The sequence below is a fragment of the Diadema setosum genome, chromosome 9 (assembly GCF_964275005.1).
Source record: "Diadema setosum chromosome 9, eeDiaSeto1, whole genome shotgun sequence".
NCBI classification, from domain to species: Eukaryota; Metazoa; Echinodermata; class Echinoidea; order Diadematoida; family Diadematidae; genus Diadema; species Diadema setosum.
The window spans coordinates 29,179,940-29,198,699 of NC_092693.1; the positions used below are offsets into that span (position 1 = coordinate 29,179,940).

An 18,760-nucleotide genomic window follows, 5' to 3' on the forward strand; every position below is an offset into this window, starting at 1 on the left:
TGAAGGAAAAGAAGACAATTTGAAGACTTTGAAAGTATATGCATATATCATATAAAGACAAAAAGAAATATGCGTATATGTGCCTGTCATGACGGGAGATACATTGTAGTCCTTTGTTCAAAAATTGACCTATAAGTTAAGATTTCCTTACCCATACAATGATAATATTATATAATAACACCAACTGCAGTATGAATCCTTTCTCTCTGACTTCTCCCGGTGTCACCGAAATTTCATCTAAGCGACTATGCACATGGCAGGGTGGGTAAATACATGTACTGTAGTTTATTGCTTAATGTCGTGTTGATTATATAGTTTTAAGGTTATAGCAGACAGGAAATGATGATAACCTGTTGTATCATATAAATGTAGAGGTGCGGTTTACATCGATCTACACCTCAGTATACCTACTCTTGCAGTTCACCTGCATACATTGCGTGTTTGATCATAATCTACGATGTATGAATGTTTTAGAATGTCCGATTCTTCCCTCGCTTAGCATCATCACCATCATCTTCTTTTCTTTCTCTTTTTGTCTTCTTCTTTCTTTTATTTATTCTCTTTTCTCCTTCATGATCTTATTTTTATATTCCTCTTTCTTTTCCCCTTCTTCTTTCTTCTTCTTCGCAGTATTGTTGATCTCTCGTGAGGTTTTTCACTTCATGCATAATATCAGAAAAAGAAAAATCAAAGGTATCGAATTCAATGGAAGTACAGAGTGTACCTGACCGTGACGCGTTCACTCGCTCCATCCATATGATGTTGATGTGCCAGCCCTAGCCCTGGCGCACTCACTCATGATCAGCTGTAGTATTTTAAAATACGCCCTCTTTTGCCCAGACAGCAACGCGAAAGATCAAGAGATTAGCGAAAATGGCTGCCTCCTAATGATCGTGTCCCCGTGGCGAGGGATTGTACAATCGTCATTCATCCAGGTAACTATGCATGGAAATGTTTAGCTCAGAGTTTCATGACTTTTTTAAATGCTTCATCATTTTACCAATGTGAGTTTTCTTTGCAAAGTGCTCCCGTCTGATGAGACCAAGTGATTTTACATACGGTGCTGCAGTAATCTTGAACCTCTTGCCTTCGTTTGTACATCGTCGTCGCACATCACTGCATGCAGGGGGCCAGGGCGGCACGTTGCCAGCTACACAGCATGCTGCACACACACACACACACCTCAGTCCACAGCCACCACAGGGAGGCACAAGCACAGCACAGCACAGGACAGAAAACACAGACTGAGTAAAAACCGTCTCAAAATCCTCGCTAGATCATGATAGGCGCTAGTGTACTTTCGCACCAGTTTGTCGAATGATCTCCAAACATGCACAAACTCACTCTCGAAAATAAGGTTTCTAGACTCTAATTTTAATCCAACTGAACTGGCAACATAACGCCATTTAACGCCCAACGGCAACGCATCGGCCTTGTGGCCCTTGAAGAAATTTAAATGTTTATTTGCATCTGAGTCAGAGTACAGCCCTGAGTCAGCAGGTCAGTGTCGTGAGTGAGATTCAAGTCCATGTAGTAGAAAAGGAATTTTCACTGTTTTGCTTTTGACACTTTTACACTTGTTGGAATATGTTGGTCACAGCCAGTCCGCTCTGTGAATGTGATAACTCATTTAACTGCTAGTATGCTCAGTGTTGCAATCGCACCAGTTATGCACAGGAGCAGACAGTGCAGCACGGTGTCCTACTTAACATGTTCACGGCGCAGCGGCAGCCAACATCGCGATTGATCTGAATGTAGTTATCATTAGACTCTATCTCATCGTGCTCATAACGATTTGAGCATGATGTTCTATGGTATCTTTAAAAAGATTCCTAACGGTTAGAGATCTAATTCTTTCTCCGCCTTTCTCTCAGCTTTCACCAGGTCATGGTAGCAATTGATGGAGGATTGGTGTTGTGTGAATGTGTGAATGAAAGAAGATTGTGAAAAATTTGGTCTTAAGACAAAGGTGAAAGAATATATCCTTGGATCTAAATACAAGGCTAGGAAAAGGGGGAAAAGGAAATTAAGAGAGTGAAAATAAACTATAAAATGAAACAAGGTTTAAATAGAGAGTTCACTAAAAGAAAATGGAACTTGAAGGAAAGAAAGAAGAGAAACTTGCAATTATAGACGGTCTGAAGGAAAGTAAGGGAGGGATGGATATGTTTTTTAAAGAAAAGAGGAAAGCAAAGAAAAAAAATACATGTAGCTTGAAACAGACAAGCACTAAGTAGAATAATAGAATAAGAGATTAATCAAAACTGGATGAAAGCAAAGATGAATAGACTCCAGGAAGGAAAGAAAGAATTATACAGGTTGAAAAGGAACTAAAGAAAAGGATTCATTAGAATGACACTTGTATAAGAAAAAGATATTGGAGAGGATAGAAAGGAAAGACCCTTGTAGTTGGAGGGAAAAAACAACCCATGAAGGAAAAATTAGAAAGTGCAGCAAAATAGGAAATTGAGTAAGTTAGACAAGAGGAAACCCACAAAGAAATGTTTGGAAGCAGAGGGAAATTATAGATATTATACATATAGACAGATCAACATTCTACCTGAAAATGAAAGAAGAAAAGATAGAAGTGGCAGCACACACTTGCACACATGCTCAACCACTTTGAAGCTACAACCGCTAACGCAAGACTTGGCTGAGGAAAAGAGAAAAACAAATTTTAGCTTTTCAAAGCTAGAAGAATCAAGTGTAATATTACTCTCATTTTTTAAACCCTTTTTATTTTTTAGGTTTATTTAGTATCTTTTCTTTCTTTCCCCCCCCCCCCATTTCCTAGCCTTTCCCTTTGTATTCTTTCACCTTTGTCTTAAAACCACATTTTCAGAATCTTCTCTCTGCATTCACACGCACACTGACACATCCTTATACACACACACACACACACACACACACACAACATGAACAACAAGCCCAAACCGTGATCAAGTGCTACCGCAACTCGGTACAAGCTGAAAGTAGAAAAAAAGTTGTATATTTTTTAAAGACACATGCTCGCTGCTGTACTGCGGTGAGCGTCTTTAGTACCATGCTGTGCTGTCTACTGCTGTGTAACGTAGTTATCGCAGAATGAACTAGCTGCAATTGGCATATTCCGACAAGTGTAAAAGTGTCAGAAACGGTGAAAATTCCATTTCTACTGGACTTGAGTCTCACTCAGATGCAAATAATGGTGGCTCTTTGATATTTAGAGCGAGTTTGTGCATGTTTTGGAGATCAGTTGACGAAGAGGTGTGAAAGTACACTTGTGCTGAATGATGTAGTACTACAGCTTGCTCTGGAGAGTTGATATTAATTTTCTCACATTTTTTTTTTCCATGACATCTTAAGGCACACTACATTGAAAAAGGGTGTGGTTTCCTGCGTATCCTTGGGAACGGGTAGCAGCCATGTTCCTCTACTCCCTGACCCTGCAGCGAGCCACTGGCATCGTCCAGTGCATCCATGGCAACTTTGCTGGCTCCAAGCAGCAGGAGCTGGTGGTTGGGCGTGGCAAGCTCCTGGAGCTGGTCAAGCTGGACCCCAACACCGGCAAGCTCTACACAGTGCTCAGCCACGAGGTGTTTGGTGTCATCCGGGCACTCATGCCATTCAGGTTGACCGGAGGGAGCAAAGGTGATTATTATACCAAAGAGTGCTCATGGTACAGTAAATTTCCTGTTATAACAAACACAGTTATAATGAAACTCTTGTTGCAGGAAGTTAGAATTCAGATCCCCAAATTATTATCTGTATTATCTTTGTATATATACTTTATTGTCCGGCTATTACAAAGTTTTAGTATAGCGAAAGAAGGCTGTCGGGCTGAGGACTTCTTATAGCGGAAGTTGCCTGTAGTTTATTTTCGCTGTTGACTTTTTATGTGCTATTGCCACATGTGTGTAATGTTCCTGCCTTGTGTGTATGATTTTGGTACAAGAGTGACCATGGAGTTGAATTAGTGACTCATATTGGCAACTTGAGATGATGTGGCTACATTTGTTTAAGCACATGCTGTGTATCGAGGGCAAATGTTGTGTCATATAGTGTGCATTTTTTTTGCTGGATGTAATTAGATGTTGGAATCTGGAGTCCAGTGGAACGTACGGCAAGATGACAAAGTAGAATATGTATATTATGCTGTGGATCATGACCACCTGAGGACCAGAAAGATGTTTTTGTTACACTGAATAATTTGTAGTTTACATCCCACTGTTTCACTGCTGTTTTGAAATGCATTAGTAATGTATGCATACAGTAAAGCCATTATGTGAATTTCTAGTTGAGGTATGAATGCATGGTGTTACTGGTTTTCAATTTTACTGATGTGTCAAGAAATAGGGTATGGTTGCAGATTTGCAAAGCATCGCCACAATCAAAACACAAGCCCAAGGTAGCAGTATTTATTGTCCGGAAATACTGAGAAAGAGGATGATATCTCCACAAAGTCAATTTAGATGAGATTGTTATTTCTGATGCTGATGGCCTCACTTTCCTTTCATTGTCCTTTGTCCTTATCTATACCTTTCAGACTACATTGTCGTTGGCTCAGATTCTGGTCGAATTATTATCCTGGAATATAACCCATCAAAGAATTGCTTTGATAGGGTAAGTATTTTATGATGATCACGTAAGGTACATCGATGACAGAAACACTTCACTGCAGGCCTGTCAGTAGCATGAAAATGAATAAAAAGTGATAATTTCATGGTGATTTTTTCACATGAAGGGCACTCTTAGCAAATATGTTTCCCAGCTTATTACAAAATTATGCTGGTAAGGTGTGTGATGATCTTTGTTGTTTTTAATGATCACATAAGATAAGTCCATGACAGAAACATTACTTTTAAGACTTCTTCATTCTTCAACAATAGTGTAAAGATTGATAACTAGTGGTAGTTTCACAATTAATTCTCAACATATAATGCCCTCTATTAGAAATAGGTTTGCTTAATGTTTTCCTAGCCTGTAACAACCTGATGTTTTCCTAGCCTATAACAACCTGATGTTTTCCTAGCCTATCACAACCTGATGTTTTCCTAGCCTATAACAACCTGATGTTTTCCTAGCCTATAACAACCTGATGTTTTCCTAGCCTATAACAACCTGATGTTTTCCTAGCCTATAACAACCTGATGTTTTCCTAGCCTATAACAACCTGATGTTTTCCTAGCCTATAACAACCTGATGTTTTCCTAGCCTATAACAACCTGATGTTTTCCTAGCCTATCACAACCTGATGTTTTCCTAGCCTATAACAACCTGATGTTTTCCTAGCCTATAACAACCTGATGTTTTCCTAGCCTATCACAACCTGATGTTTTCCTAGCCTATAACAACCTGATGTTTTCCTAGCCTATAACAACCTGATGTTTTCCTAGCCTATAACAACCTGATGTTTTCCTAGCCTATAACAACCTGATGTTTTCCTAGCCTATAACAACCTGATGTTTTCCTAGCCTATAACAACCTGATGTTTTCCTAGCCTATCACAACCTGATGTTGATAAGATGTGTTAAAAACATGAGAAGAACAAAGAAAAGAAGAATATTAATAGGTAGACAAATACGTGTGCAGAAAAAGATTAGAAGGTACCATGATATGTTCAGTAGCATTTCTGCAGACTCAACCAACCAAAGACCACTGACAAGAATAGTTGGTTTGTACAATTAAAATTCCCAGGAAATAATGTTAATGATCGCCCCGATACTGTACAGGCATGCTAACCTGGAAACATTGAACTGCACATTACTTGAATACGAGACCATTCTGAAGCAAATAATTTTCAAACAACAATAGATATATAATGTACTCTTAAATGAATCCCACAAGGATTGGAACAATCATCCCCCCAGCATTCCCACTGATTCTCACTGATCAGTTACAAAGGTGTACTAGCCACCCCCTTTAAGTGTCTACACCGTGTCTTCTTCACTACCTTTAATAGATCCATCAGGAAACATTTGGTAAGAGCGGCTGCCGGCGCATTGTGCCGGGCCAGTTTCTGGCGGTGGACCCGAAGGGCCGTGCCGTCATGGTGGGGGCGCTTGAGAAGCAGAAGCTGGTCTACATCCTGAACCGAGACGCCCAGGCACGGTTGACCATCTCCTCGCCTCTCGAGGCCCACAAGTCCAACACATTCTGCTTCCACATCGTCGGTGTGGATGTCGGCTTTGAGAATCCCATGTTTGCCTGTCTCGAGATCGACTATGAGGTACAAGACATTGTAGACCTTGCTTATGAAACTTGTGTATTTTGAACCAGTAATTTAATACAAACTGAAACAAGAATGGGATTCAATTGATGTAGAATATAGGGATTAAACCTGTAGGTAATGAAACTTCCATTGTGTAGGACTTTTACCATTGTTCAGCATGTTGATATGCTTTGTTATAACGTTTCAGCGTGATTATTGTATGTATTGATGCTTCCAAATTCTGTCATTGATAGGAACAATTCCCAACAGAATTCAGGTTGTATTGACTAGTCTACTTCAGTGACCATTGAAATAAGTTTGATGATTTGTTTTTCTAAATAACTACAATTAAGTTTGAACCTTTTGTGTTCCCATGAGTTAGACAAGAATGTGATTAAACTAGTTCTGATTTATTGAGCTGAAGAAGATTATCTGGGGAGTAAAAAAGCAAGTACGTGTACATCAGCATTAGCAGAAATGCAGCATCTGTTGACCAGTGCCTGTATTTATGGAAGATACTTCTGAATTTCATCTTGTCAAGGAGGAGAGCCCATAAGCTATAAAGACTCTAATTCATGTGCATGTTTCTTCATGCCATAAAATCCTGCATGTTCCTATGAATTGCATTGGAGTATGGTTGAATGTGATATTAGTTACTATGCCTTCTGTGAACATAGTCATGAATTTAATCATGACATTAATGGTCATGATTTTTTTTTTCCTGCCATGTTCCCCTTGTGTCCAGGATGCAGACAATGACCCCACAGGGGAGGCAGCCTTAGCAACCCAACAGCTCCTCACCTACTATGAACTAGACCTTGGTCTGAACCACGTCGTCAGAAAGTACAGTGAACCCTTGGAAGAGCATGGCAATCTTCTTATTGCAGGTAATCCCCTCATATTTTTTTTTTACTAGTGCTTGAGGTAGTGCATATGTCTGCTCTTAAGGTAGTGTTTGGTATGCACTTGAAATATGTTTGAATAGTGGTCTAGTTTCTTTCTCTTGAATGCAAAGTAATCCATGTCAGTTGGGAGTGAATATCGTTTTAAAGACCCAGTTGTGTGGGAAAGCATGGGTGTCTCTATTGAGCCAGTGTTCTTTTTTTACCCACCGAGGTACATTAGAAAACCATCGAGAGAGCCCGTCAGCCACATGCCAGCGAATATGTGCATTGATGCACATGCTTATCGGCAATAGTTGACTCCAGTCAATATATTTTACAATGTGCTTACTTACATAGAGATCAGTTCTCAAATACATCAGAGCTGGGCCGACTTCCGCACTACCCGATATCCCTACGTGCTGGGTCTTTTATGTGGAAACACATACCCATTGTATGAGATGATGATAACCTCATGCGTGTCATTTGAGTTCTGCTCAAAGTGTCTCTGCTCTGTGCTCATCTTGAGCGTTTTGCTCAAGGTTGCCAGACTGGGATGCTGCAGTTGGACATATGATACAACATGGCATCTGATTATTCAATAGTAGTTTCCACTCATACTGCATGAGAAAGCTAAGATATACCCTGCACGCATTAGCAATAAGGAGAAGAGCTATCTATTTTCTTACATGCGAACAGTAAAATTAGTGTGTGGATTTCTGCCTTCTCATGGACTTAGTAAGTGAAGCAACTTTATTTTATTTTATTTGTATTTTTATTTCATTTTTTTTTTTTTTGGGGGGGGGCGGTAACCCTCAGACCTACCGATGGTGTGTAAAACATTTTGTGTTAGTTTACTTGGTGCATTTCATGCCATAGCTCTTGTTATGTAAATCACAACCGTGACCATTGTGTCTTGTAAAGAAACCTGCAAATGTTATCCGAAATTCTTATGGCAAGGTAGACTGAAGTCTCGGCAAGAGAAGCTAATTTTTGGTATCATGTTTCAGTGCCTGGAGGCAGCGATGGGCCGAGTGGCGTCCTCATCTGCTCTGAGAATTACATCACATACAAGAACCTGGGAGACCAGCCTGATATCAGGATGCCCATCCCAAGGAGAAGAGTAAGCATCGGATGTTTCAACGTATGAAATACCAATGTCACTCAATGCGCTCTGTGCCACTGGGCTTCAGAGTAGCAGGCTGTGCGACATAGAAATTTTGATTGCTGGATGTGGTGCAGATATGATGTGCATTATGCTTCCGTGTTTCACCTGACTTCTTGTGATTATAACATCTTAGCATCCTGATCTGCTCTCTCTCCAGAAATCTTGTAGACAGTGGTAGCTTTCCCATCATGTAATTGGGTAGATTTTCTTTTTTTATCTATTAGAATTGGTCAATGAAGATATTAGATTCATCTTCACTTCACCCCCCCCCCCCCCCCCCCGAAAAAGGTAGCAGTCATTGTCTTTTGCAACAGAGCAATAGATACTCATTTATAGTTACAATACCTTTCATCGTAGAATGCTTGGTTTGTTTGTTTTTTTTTTTTCTTTTTTTTAATGCATGCTATGTTTGAGTGATTTCAGAGAAATTCCAAAAATGTTACAGGGAAAATACTTCAATGCTGCTTCCTCGAATAAAAATTTTGCTCATCTAGTTTTTGAAATGTGCTAAGATTTTCATTTTAGATTATTATGATGTCATGCTTTCTTGTCCGTGCCCTACCAGATTACAGCTACTACAAGCAGTTTTTTTCTCTCTACTGCTTTGCTATGGGATGTTAAAAATGTCCTCCTGTGTCAAATCAAAGTCATCCTACATATTCATGCAGCTACAAGTAGCTTTCCTCTTCAATATTTGTTCTAGAAATATACATTTTTGTTTTGTTCTGCATGCCTTGCGTAAGCAGTTTAGCAGTGACCTGATATCGTACTCTGATGTATTTTGCTTTGTTTGTTGATCAACATGCAAGCATATTTCATGAATGAAAAAAGTAGGATATGACTGTAGATACTACTCATACAAAAAAAAAAAAAAAAATGGAAAAATAAAGAAATAAGAAGAATAGTGTTGTTCATAGGAAGTGTTACATATATTTTCATTGTGTCTCCATACCAGAATGATCTCGATGATCCTGAAAGGGGTATGATCTTCGTCTGCAGTGCAACACATAAAACAAAGGTGAGTAATGCCTTGTGGGAACCTTATAAAGAGTTAACAGAGTGATTGAGTTGCAGCATCGGGCATCATGTTACCTTATCACAATGGTAATGAATGTGTTTCAGTGCTGCAGAAATCAATAGATGCCAGTGGCGTGAATGCATTGCCTTTATCTCCTGGGCTTGCGTGTGTGCCACAGGTACCAACATACCCCCTTGATATCACTTCTGAAATACCTAGGAGAATAAAGGGTAAACCAATCATGCCCCTTAAACATTTTACTTGTGAATATACTTTCTTTATGTGTAATAACTTCATCTCGTCTCCACTGCATTTTGCCGTAGTATCCACAGTAAGCAAAAGATTTCTTTTGAAGAGGGCATTACTTATACAAATTCACATATTGTCTAACTTTGTGCAGGTTTCAGAGCATTGATTTATGAAAGTTGTCAGCCCTGACAAGTTGTCAGTCTCTAACATTCACCATAGTAACAGTCAGAAACCAGAGCTTCTCAGCCAGTCATAACCAAAGATTTTACTAAAGTTGTCAGAGACTGACAACTTTTGAGGCTGACAACTTTCATGAAACTGTGACCAGGTTTTAATATTTTTTTATCACTGACATTGTCCCTTTGTTTTTACATAACTTATGGTAAACTTTATGTGGGGGGAAGAAAGATGTCAAATTGATGAAAATAATTCAAATAATCCACTTGAGGGAGCTATTGTCAATCACTTGTTCAATTTTCGTAAAATAGTAGCATAAGTATTCCTGAAAGATATTAGGCAGTAGTCTCATTTGGAGTAGTACCCACCACATGCTTTCTTTCTTGTCATCCCGCAGTCCATGTTCTTCTTCCTGACCCAAACGGAGCAAGGCGACATCTTCAAGATCACGCTGGAGACAGATGATGACATGGTGACAGAGATCCGCATGAAATACTTTGATACAGTCCCCGTGGCCACGTCTATGAATGTGCTCAAGACAGGGTTCCTTTTCATTGCATCAGAATATGGCAATCAGTGAGTATATTCTGCCCTGTCAGCCACCAAAGGAAAAGGCTGTATTTTTGTAACTGGGTGTGTTTATGCATAGTAAAGCTATGGACCATCTCTCTTGCACTCAAACATTCAAAATTGCGTGCATTGTAAAGCTATGGACCATCTCTTTTGCACTCAAAACATTCAAAATTGAATGCTTCTATCTCTTTTGCACTCAAAACATTCAAAATTGAATGCTTCTATTTCCTGGCTTCATAGGAGAAGCGTTGTAACAAATAAAAAGATGAAGCAGGAATAAAATAGCATAGGCTTTGTCAACATTTTCCTGAGTGTTAGCAAGTCCTTGAAAAAAAAAAAAAGGAACCCTGAATTCTGACTTATCATATCGTGCTTCTGCTGTGGAGACAATACCTCTTGTTATGAATCCCATATGGCAATATGATGTGGTTATATTCAGGGTTTTGATTATGGACATACATGTAATAATATCGGATAAGACATTCTGTTGCCTATTATACACTTTAATATTGTTTTTCCCTGTTTGCTTGGAGACCAGTTTTTTTTCAGTTGTGATACAAAATCCACTTGATGTTTATATTTTTTTTCTGATGTACTAATAGTGTGGCTCTTGCAGAATAGACCAGGTATTAAAAGTGAATAGTGCAAAGGGGTTGTGTGTTAAGGGAAACACTTTCTTCCTGTCGGAAATAGATGCTTGTCCATCTCTTGGTGATCAAAAACATCGAGGTTAATCCTTGTTGATGTTGTAATTGTGTTATCGTCAAAAATGTTTAACTCTGTACCCTACTCTTTGCAACAAACCTCTGGTTTACAGCTACCTCTACCAGATAGCACACTTGGGAGATGATGACGATGAGCCAGAATTCAGCAGTGCCACACCCCTGGAGGAAGGGGACACATTCTTCTTTGCCCCCCGCCCCCTCAGGAATCTGGAGGAGGTGGACCAGCTGGAGAGTCTCTCGCCGATCCTCAACTGCCAGGTACAACCCACTCATTGGTTGTAGTACCCTCGGTTCAGTGGATTCTTATCCTAAGAGTGTTTTTATAAAAGCTGTCAAGGCAGCTCTGTGTTGTCTTGAGTTGACACTTGTATTTATCTGTCTGGATGAAGTAAGATGCACATGGTCTTAAAATCATGTCCAGTGGCACAATGTTATTTGAAATCATTTCATTCAATTACCAACGGGAGATGCTGGCAGAGAATCAGAAGGATCAATCGTTAGTAAAGAATTCATGTTCCCAATGAGTACGGTCTCGCCATGCATTCATCACAAAATGTACATATTTACCTGTACCTGGCTCATATTGTTAGAGAAATGGTGAGGAGCCTTTAGGGGGAAGTTTCAATAAGTAATACCTTAAGGTTTACCTTTCAACAATGCTTCCGACAGATCATTTATTCTTTTAGAGATAAAACTGTGAGACATAGAGTTCAGTCTGGTCTCTGAAGGCTACTCTTCACTGCATTGCATATTTTGGCTTCCTCAGAACGTTGTAAAAATCAAGCAGAGTTGTTAATCACCTCAAATGTTTAATTGATAGACCTGCAAACTCCTCTTTCACTAACTTTTGTGACCGATAGCTTTTATTATCATTTGTGTGTGTGTTTTTATTCTTTTCTGTCCTACAGTAGTCGCTGATTAATTACAACAGTACATAGTTTTGTGAATGAATGGTCTTGAAATCTCTAAAGAGGAATTTCAACAAAAAAAAAGAAAAAAGATGCAAAATAATTTGCCTGTCATCCTGGTGGAAATTTTTTGAGAAGTGTATTTCTGAATTTGTATCATTGGTCTTCTTAGAAATGGCTTTAGGACTTATTCTGTGTTGTTTTCACCGATGGTAGACTGTAGCATGACATTCTCCCGTACTTACCATTACTTGCCTCTTTATCTCTGAACCAAATCTGTATCTTTCTGCACCAGATTGCCGACCTTGCTGGTGAGGACACGCCCCAGCTGTATGTAGCATGTGGCAGAGGTCCTCGGTCATCCATGAGGGTACTAAGGCATGGTTTGGAGGTAAGTAAGTGGCCAGTGACCATCATCTGATAGTTGAGAATTTACTCTAGCGTGCGTCATAGACCATACTTCACAAAATACGAGTACAGGGTCTACCATGTGTACATCCTGTGACTGTTGGCATGCTCTATGAGCTGTGGACTGACTTTACTACATGATGTGACTTTAGTGTTTCAGGACATACAAGAGAGCTGTAAACTTTCTTGAATGGCAAACAGATTAAGGAAATTTAAAGTTACTTTCCCTCACCCCTCCACTACCATATAAACAAGTTATGGAAGCGTAACATATCACTAAGATACAAGATACCTACAAGATTGAAAATTTGTCTTTTCTTTCGGTGTAATATGCAAACATCCACTTCAGTAAGATTTTTAGATGCCAAATACAGTATGATTCATATATTAGGCACTAAGTCTGCCATTACCAGCAATGGCTTGTATAGCACATGATATCAATGGAATATTTAGATGGTGGTTGTTTGATGGTTAAAAGTTACTGCCATACTTCACTTTGGCATTGCAGCATCGGGCATCATGTTACCTTGTCACTGTGGTAATGTATGTGTTTCAGTGCTGCAGAAATCAAACTGGTATGCAGGGAGCAATCGCTTGCTTTTATGACTGAGCTTGCTGTTCACTGCCTACCAACACACCCATCTTAAGGGGATAGGGCAGCATGTTAATACATTCTTAGTTTCTTACTTATGCAATGTACTTACATTTTGGCTGAAAGTATTAAGTGTGAATTTGTGATTACGTAAAGAAATTAAGAGTGTCTATGTTCTCACTGCAGGTCTCAGAAATGGCCGTCTCTGAGCTGCCCGGTAGCCCAAACGCTGTCTGGACTGTAAAGAAGAAAGCAGATGGTGAGTAGAGTTGCGCAATCCTGATCAAGAAAGCTGCTTTAAGTTCCTTTTTGGAAGGCCACATTTGAAGGCCCAATAATATCAGCATTTTCATGACTTCAGTACTTCTTTGTCCAAATTACCTCAAAAAAAAAAAAGAAAAAAAAGAAAAGGGAAATGAATGTGTGTTAACCCTTTGTGTACTGGACTTTGAACAGTGTGTACAATGCTCTGGGTCTTTTCGTGCCAATCAACACGCAAAGCACACAAATGGTTAATCTGCTGTCTTTACAAGACCTTTTTCACTTGAAGCAATCTCCTATTTTTGTTGAATTTACTTCAAATTAACCCTATTCTAATTGGGGGGAGGGTCAAATTGACCTCCCCCCCCCCCCACTCGATGTTTCGCGCCACGATTCCGCAACGCGCAAAGATTTTGCCACGTCGTTTCATGACCTTTTTCATTGAAGTCTCCCGCATATTTTGAGACTAAATTTGCGATGTCCGGGTACACCGTTCTGAAGTTATGCAATGTTTTGCATATGCATGTCGCCCCGAAAACCACTCGAATTCATGATTTCGTGTGCAAATCCAATGCAAACTGTGTTTTTTTGTTTAATTGATCTAAATCAGATTATTTTAACTTTTAACCATTGAAATAAATCAATTCTAATGTAGATAGGCTTGAAAAAGTGCCTCCAACAAATTTTGGCAAAAAAACAATAGAAAACAAAAGATCAAAAAAAAATACATCAGAAATTAACAAAACAATAAAAAACAAAAGAAAATGATTTTGATTGTGCTATTTTTTTACAAGAAAATTGTTTGATGTGTCTTGAGGAACTCTGACACAAAAATTTAATAATCCTTCAGTCTTTTTGATGGAGTTGAAGGTGAAAATATAAATTGACCCCCCCCCCCCCCCCCCCCCCCCGTAAAAACTTGGTCTCAAATAGCCCAGTTAGAATAGGGTTAAGTTCTATACCCTTGACTCCTCATATCTTCATATTGTGTATTTCAGATGAATTTGATGCTTATATCATTGTGTCCTTCGTCAACGCCACCCTGGTTCTGTCCATCGGTGAGACTGTGGAGGAAGTGACAGATTCTGGTTTCCTGGGAACCACGCCCACTTTGTCGTCCTCTCTCATTGGCGACGATGCTCTCCTACAGGTGAGACGGAAGAAATAACTTACTGTAAGACCAGAAACAGTTGGGACATGAAACTTTCGCAAATTGGGGCTGATGACCGTTTTTTTTTTTTTTTTTCATGGCATGAAACGTTCACAAATTGCCTCTGGCATTCAATGCATTGTGTTGACAAAAAAAACTTTCACATGCATTTTACTTTGGAGAATCTTGCCTCATGGACACGAAAAGTCTTGGTTTTACGGTAACTCACAATGAATATGTTTATTTTTGTGTGTTTTATTTGTTATTCTTTATTGTCAGATGAGGTATGTATGTGCACTGTACTAAGCTAAGATCACTTGGCATCATACAGTGCATATATCAATGTCAGAAGCAAACTGTCCTTGTAGTTCCCCCTGTAGCTTGTAATTTGCACATCTTGTTGATAGGGTGGCTGGAGGTAGCAGCCCTGTTTTGCAAGTCTCCGTATCCAGTTCCACCCAATCACATATGAAGATAAATTTTAGAAGCTATTTGATTCCCATGTGTCCAATTTGACATCAAACTAAATGTTTAAAGTAGCAGCTGTATGGAATTCCATTAGTACTTGACTTTCTGTTAGTATTTGAATGAGGCAAGTGTATTAGATCTTGAAGTTACAGCATCAAAAATTCTACAATGAGTGATGTTTGAACGTTTATATGTATGCCATATTAGTCACCTTTGTAAGTCATATTTTTCCCAAGTTTGTTCATGATCCTCTCTCAGTGTTTCTGCATGAGGCCACCTACCTTAAATGTTCAAGAAATGATTGTCACATATTTCCCCCATCCCTTGTCAATGTGTGCCCCCCCCCCCCCCCCCCCCAAGCTGGATGTGATGAATGCATGTATACTCGCGCTTCGACTGAAGTGAATTAACTGTGTTGTGAAATCGCATGCACATTTCTGATCCACATAGCTACCTATGAGTGTAGAACACTGGCACTGATAGAACAAGCTTATCCAACTGCACAACCTCACTGTGCTTACTGCATGTCATATTTGAAATAGGACAGTCTAAGTTCCCCAGTCTCCCACTAGTTTTGAAAGTTGTGAGTTTGAATAAAGTTGGTAGTGTCACTGCATGGTAAGCAGTAGGTTCCAAGATAGAATCCCTGGCTAGTTCCTTCTTTGTCATGTAGTCCATTATAAAATGGATTGAACAAGTTAACTTAAATAAGGAGAGCTACAACATGACCATCTATTCGTAAGTCATCATTTTTTGCCTATTTCTCCTCCTCTAAATTGTGGGTCAGATCTACCCTGATGGTATCCGCCACATTCGGGCCGACAAGCGTGTGAATGAGTGGAAGACACCGGGCAAGAAGTCCATCGTCAAGTGTGCGGTCAACCAGAGACAGGTGGTCATTGCCCTGACCGGTGGAGAGCTGGTCTACTTCGAGATGGATCCAGTGAGTGGACACTTTCATTGAATCTGTAGATATGAAAACATTAAATGAGTGGACACTTTCATTGAATCTGTAGATATGAAGACATTATTTGAAATATTTGCATTAGCTGACATGGCTGATAAACACCAGTTTGAAGCACAGACTTTACACTCTTGTACACGAATAAACCTGAACAAATTGAAATCATCACCCTGAAATGTAAATGAAACTGTTCATTTCAACATAGTACTGAAGAAGATTTTTTTTTTTTTTTTTTTGCATAATCATCAATCAGTGTTCATATAGTACACTAAGAATATTTAATAGTTGATTTCTCTAAGTAAATGGCTGTGTGTTTTCTTTCTACACAGACTGGTCAACTAAATGAGTACACTGAAAGGAAGGAGATGAATGCTGATGTAAAGTGCATGAGTTTGGCCAGTGTGCCCTCTGGGGAGCAGAGAGCCAGGTTCCTGGCTGTGGGTCTGGATGACAACACCGTCCGCATCATCTCCCTGGACCAGTCAGTAAGTCTGCTTCTTGTATGCCATCTGTCCTCGGCAGAGGTGATGCTGTGTCTTCAGGCATTTCCCTCCAAAATATTGGTTCTCGTTTCCTGACATCACAATAGCACGTATCCAGACACATTTTCTGTGACCTACTTCTAGTGCTAAAGGCCTTCCCTCAATGTTGATGTTTAGTTTTGTTTTTTAATTAGTTTGTATAACGATTCTCGGTATCTACCCATGTCATGTGACCAAACTAGTGAGCTTGTAATAGCCCTGTGGCTCTTTAAGACTCGCCTTGGTAATAAAACACAGCAGACAAATGGGTATTTCTTCATGTGTTCTGTGCATGTAATGTGTATAGCAAGGATGCTTATCATTATCTGTCAATCCACCGAATGATATTGTGTGGATAACTACATTGATACCTGAGCTATGCACAGTATGATACTCTAATGGTTTATTGGGAGAATCCAATAGTACCCAGAGCGACTATACTTTATTGATGGGCGAGTGACATATGTTGACACTGGTTTGAATTGGCAAGCTTTATCTGTAATGGATTCATTGCTCAGTGTTCATCTGAAAGAAAAAGAAAAAAATATGCAGAAATGTAACTCAACTAAACTACATTTGAGCATCCATGTATCAACTGGTGCAAGAACTGCGTACAAGTATCAGCTAGATATAAGAATATACATACACCCACAAATTACCATAATATCTCTTTTTTTTTTCCTTTTTTTTTCAGCCAGATGATTTCAAATACAGCATGAGCATGCCATAGCCACTTGTCTAATCAAATATAAGTAAGATAGTTGTTTTGGCACTTTGGATATATGAATATGAAATCCATTGCTTCAACTTGAGTTTATGGGTATGGAACAAATATGAAACATGTATTCGGAATACAGAATACACTGTTTATGCAGCCCAGTGTTACAAAGTATTTACTCTTATTGTAATATTGTAGAAATTTGGTGTATAATAAGAACATACTATGTGATTATAATTCGTAGAGATCTATCACTCTTTTTGATTTGGTGACATATTTCCATCCGATGTTATATAATATGATATGATACATGCTATCCTTGTCATCTTGTGACAGGATTGTTTGCAGCCCCTGAGTATGCAAGCCTTGCCGGCCCCTGCTGAAGCCCTGTGCATCATTGAGATGGGTGGGGCTGAGGCTAGGGAGGATACGGGAGAGAGGGGAAGCTCTGGGGGACTCTTCCTCAACATCGGTCTACAGGTCAGTGGAATGGAAAATCTTGCTTCCGAGAAGTGAAGCTATTTTAGTATCCCTGGCGATTTTCCATGCATATATATGTATGTAAAGATGTGGTAAATGCACCTCAGAATTAAAGTCCCTGTGAGCATCTATGAAGTTAGTAGAACCTGTCCCATTTTCAGTTTTAGTATGAGAGAAGTCTATGTCTCTTCAGCAAAGAAATATCAGCCAAATTTCAGGGCATCCTTGCCAGCAGGGCATCCTTGCCACCCATTGTGGATTGAGCGTCTGCTGGAAAACTCTCTGTTTGTCCAGTTGAGGAATTGAGCTCAAGATCTGTTATAATCTTAGCCTGATGGCTGTAACATTTCCACCATTAACAAATATTGATCAGTCTTTGAAGTTTGGACTTTCTTTCTTAAAAATACTGAAAGAAATATGAATGCATATATACAGCACTTTCACTTTGCTTATGATGAATCCATTTGATCTCTTTCTCATGGAATTGTGAAGTACAGTCTTGTTTTACAGATAGTCTAAAGTATGAATGGTGCTAAGTCAGTCGTCTTGATAACCTCAGATAAAGCTGTATTGAAAGAATAGTTTGTTTTGTGTGCATTCGTTATGGTGTTGCCAAGTGTTTGGTTAATGTTTCGTCTTGTTTGCATGCAGTTTACTGCAGTAGTAGGCATGAAAATCTGTGTATTGCAGTGGAAAATGATGTTTGTACCCATGCGTTTTGTGGTTATATCCTCACATAGTTTTGTTATACTGTCAAGGGTTTATAGTCTGCACCTTAGACACATGAGCTCCAATGTAGCTTCTTTCCAAAAAAAAGTCTAATGATGATAAAATCTTAGTGCATTACCAAGAGTGTGTTACAATTTACAGTCACATTACAGCTCTTGTCTTTTGATGTAGATATTTCAGCTTTCATGTAAATCCCCTCCCTCCGCCCCACCAAAAAACGAAAAGAAATATAACTAACCCAGATGTGATGAATGCATGTATACTCGCGCTTCGACTGACGGTTTGTAACCAGTGTTGAAACAAGGCATGCACTGTTCTGATCTGAGATTGCCTATGTGTTGTGGCATTTCTTGATGTGATTAACAAGTTTGGATTAACAAGTAGATGCAAACCACAACATTGATATATTCATGTTTCTGTGGTGACACATCTTTTTGTCATAAGCACTGCTCATGTATTATCTTATTGTCTTTTCCTTCCTTCACTTTCTACATATCATTTTTTTTTGCGTGTGTGTGTCTCTTTCTGTGTGTCTGTGTGTGTGTATTGTGCTGCTTGTCAATCATTTCTCCTCCATATC

General features: G+C 39.3%; 1 protein-coding gene and 1 non-coding gene across 2 annotated transcripts in view; both read left to right on the top strand.

The window, feature by feature from the left end:
• The first annotated feature begins 863 nt into the window (after positions 1 to 863).
• The window catches only part of LOC140233427 (splicing factor 3B subunit 3-like), a 33,350-nt gene continuing 15,453 nt past the window's right edge, over positions 864 to 18,760 (top strand). Inside the window, exons 1-15 of the mRNA XM_072313536.1 lie at positions 864 to 935; positions 3,346 to 3,630; positions 4,526 to 4,602; positions 5,942 to 6,208; positions 6,936 to 7,077; positions 8,082 to 8,194; positions 9,195 to 9,257; positions 10,081 to 10,259; positions 11,074 to 11,239; positions 12,185 to 12,280; positions 13,076 to 13,148; positions 14,149 to 14,300; positions 15,556 to 15,711; positions 16,062 to 16,217; positions 17,308 to 17,451. Of these exons, the coding sequence (XP_072169637.1) occupies positions 3,405 to 3,630; positions 4,526 to 4,602; positions 5,942 to 6,208; positions 6,936 to 7,077; positions 8,082 to 8,194; positions 9,195 to 9,257; positions 10,081 to 10,259; positions 11,074 to 11,239; positions 12,185 to 12,280; positions 13,076 to 13,148; positions 14,149 to 14,300; positions 15,556 to 15,711; positions 16,062 to 16,217; positions 17,308 to 17,451 (2,010 nt within the window). The 5' untranslated portion in view covers positions 864 to 935; positions 3,346 to 3,404. The remainder of the gene's footprint in view (positions 936 to 3,345; positions 3,631 to 4,525; positions 4,603 to 5,941; positions 6,209 to 6,935; positions 7,078 to 8,081; positions 8,195 to 9,194; positions 9,258 to 10,080; positions 10,260 to 11,073; positions 11,240 to 12,184; positions 12,281 to 13,075; positions 13,149 to 14,148; positions 14,301 to 15,555; positions 15,712 to 16,061; positions 16,218 to 17,307; positions 17,452 to 18,760) is intronic.
• Positions 7,528 to 7,669, top strand: LOC140233563 (small nucleolar RNA SNORD10). The gene has a single exon (XR_011901553.1). It is a non-coding gene; the product is annotated as a small nucleolar RNA SNORD10 (small nucleolar RNA).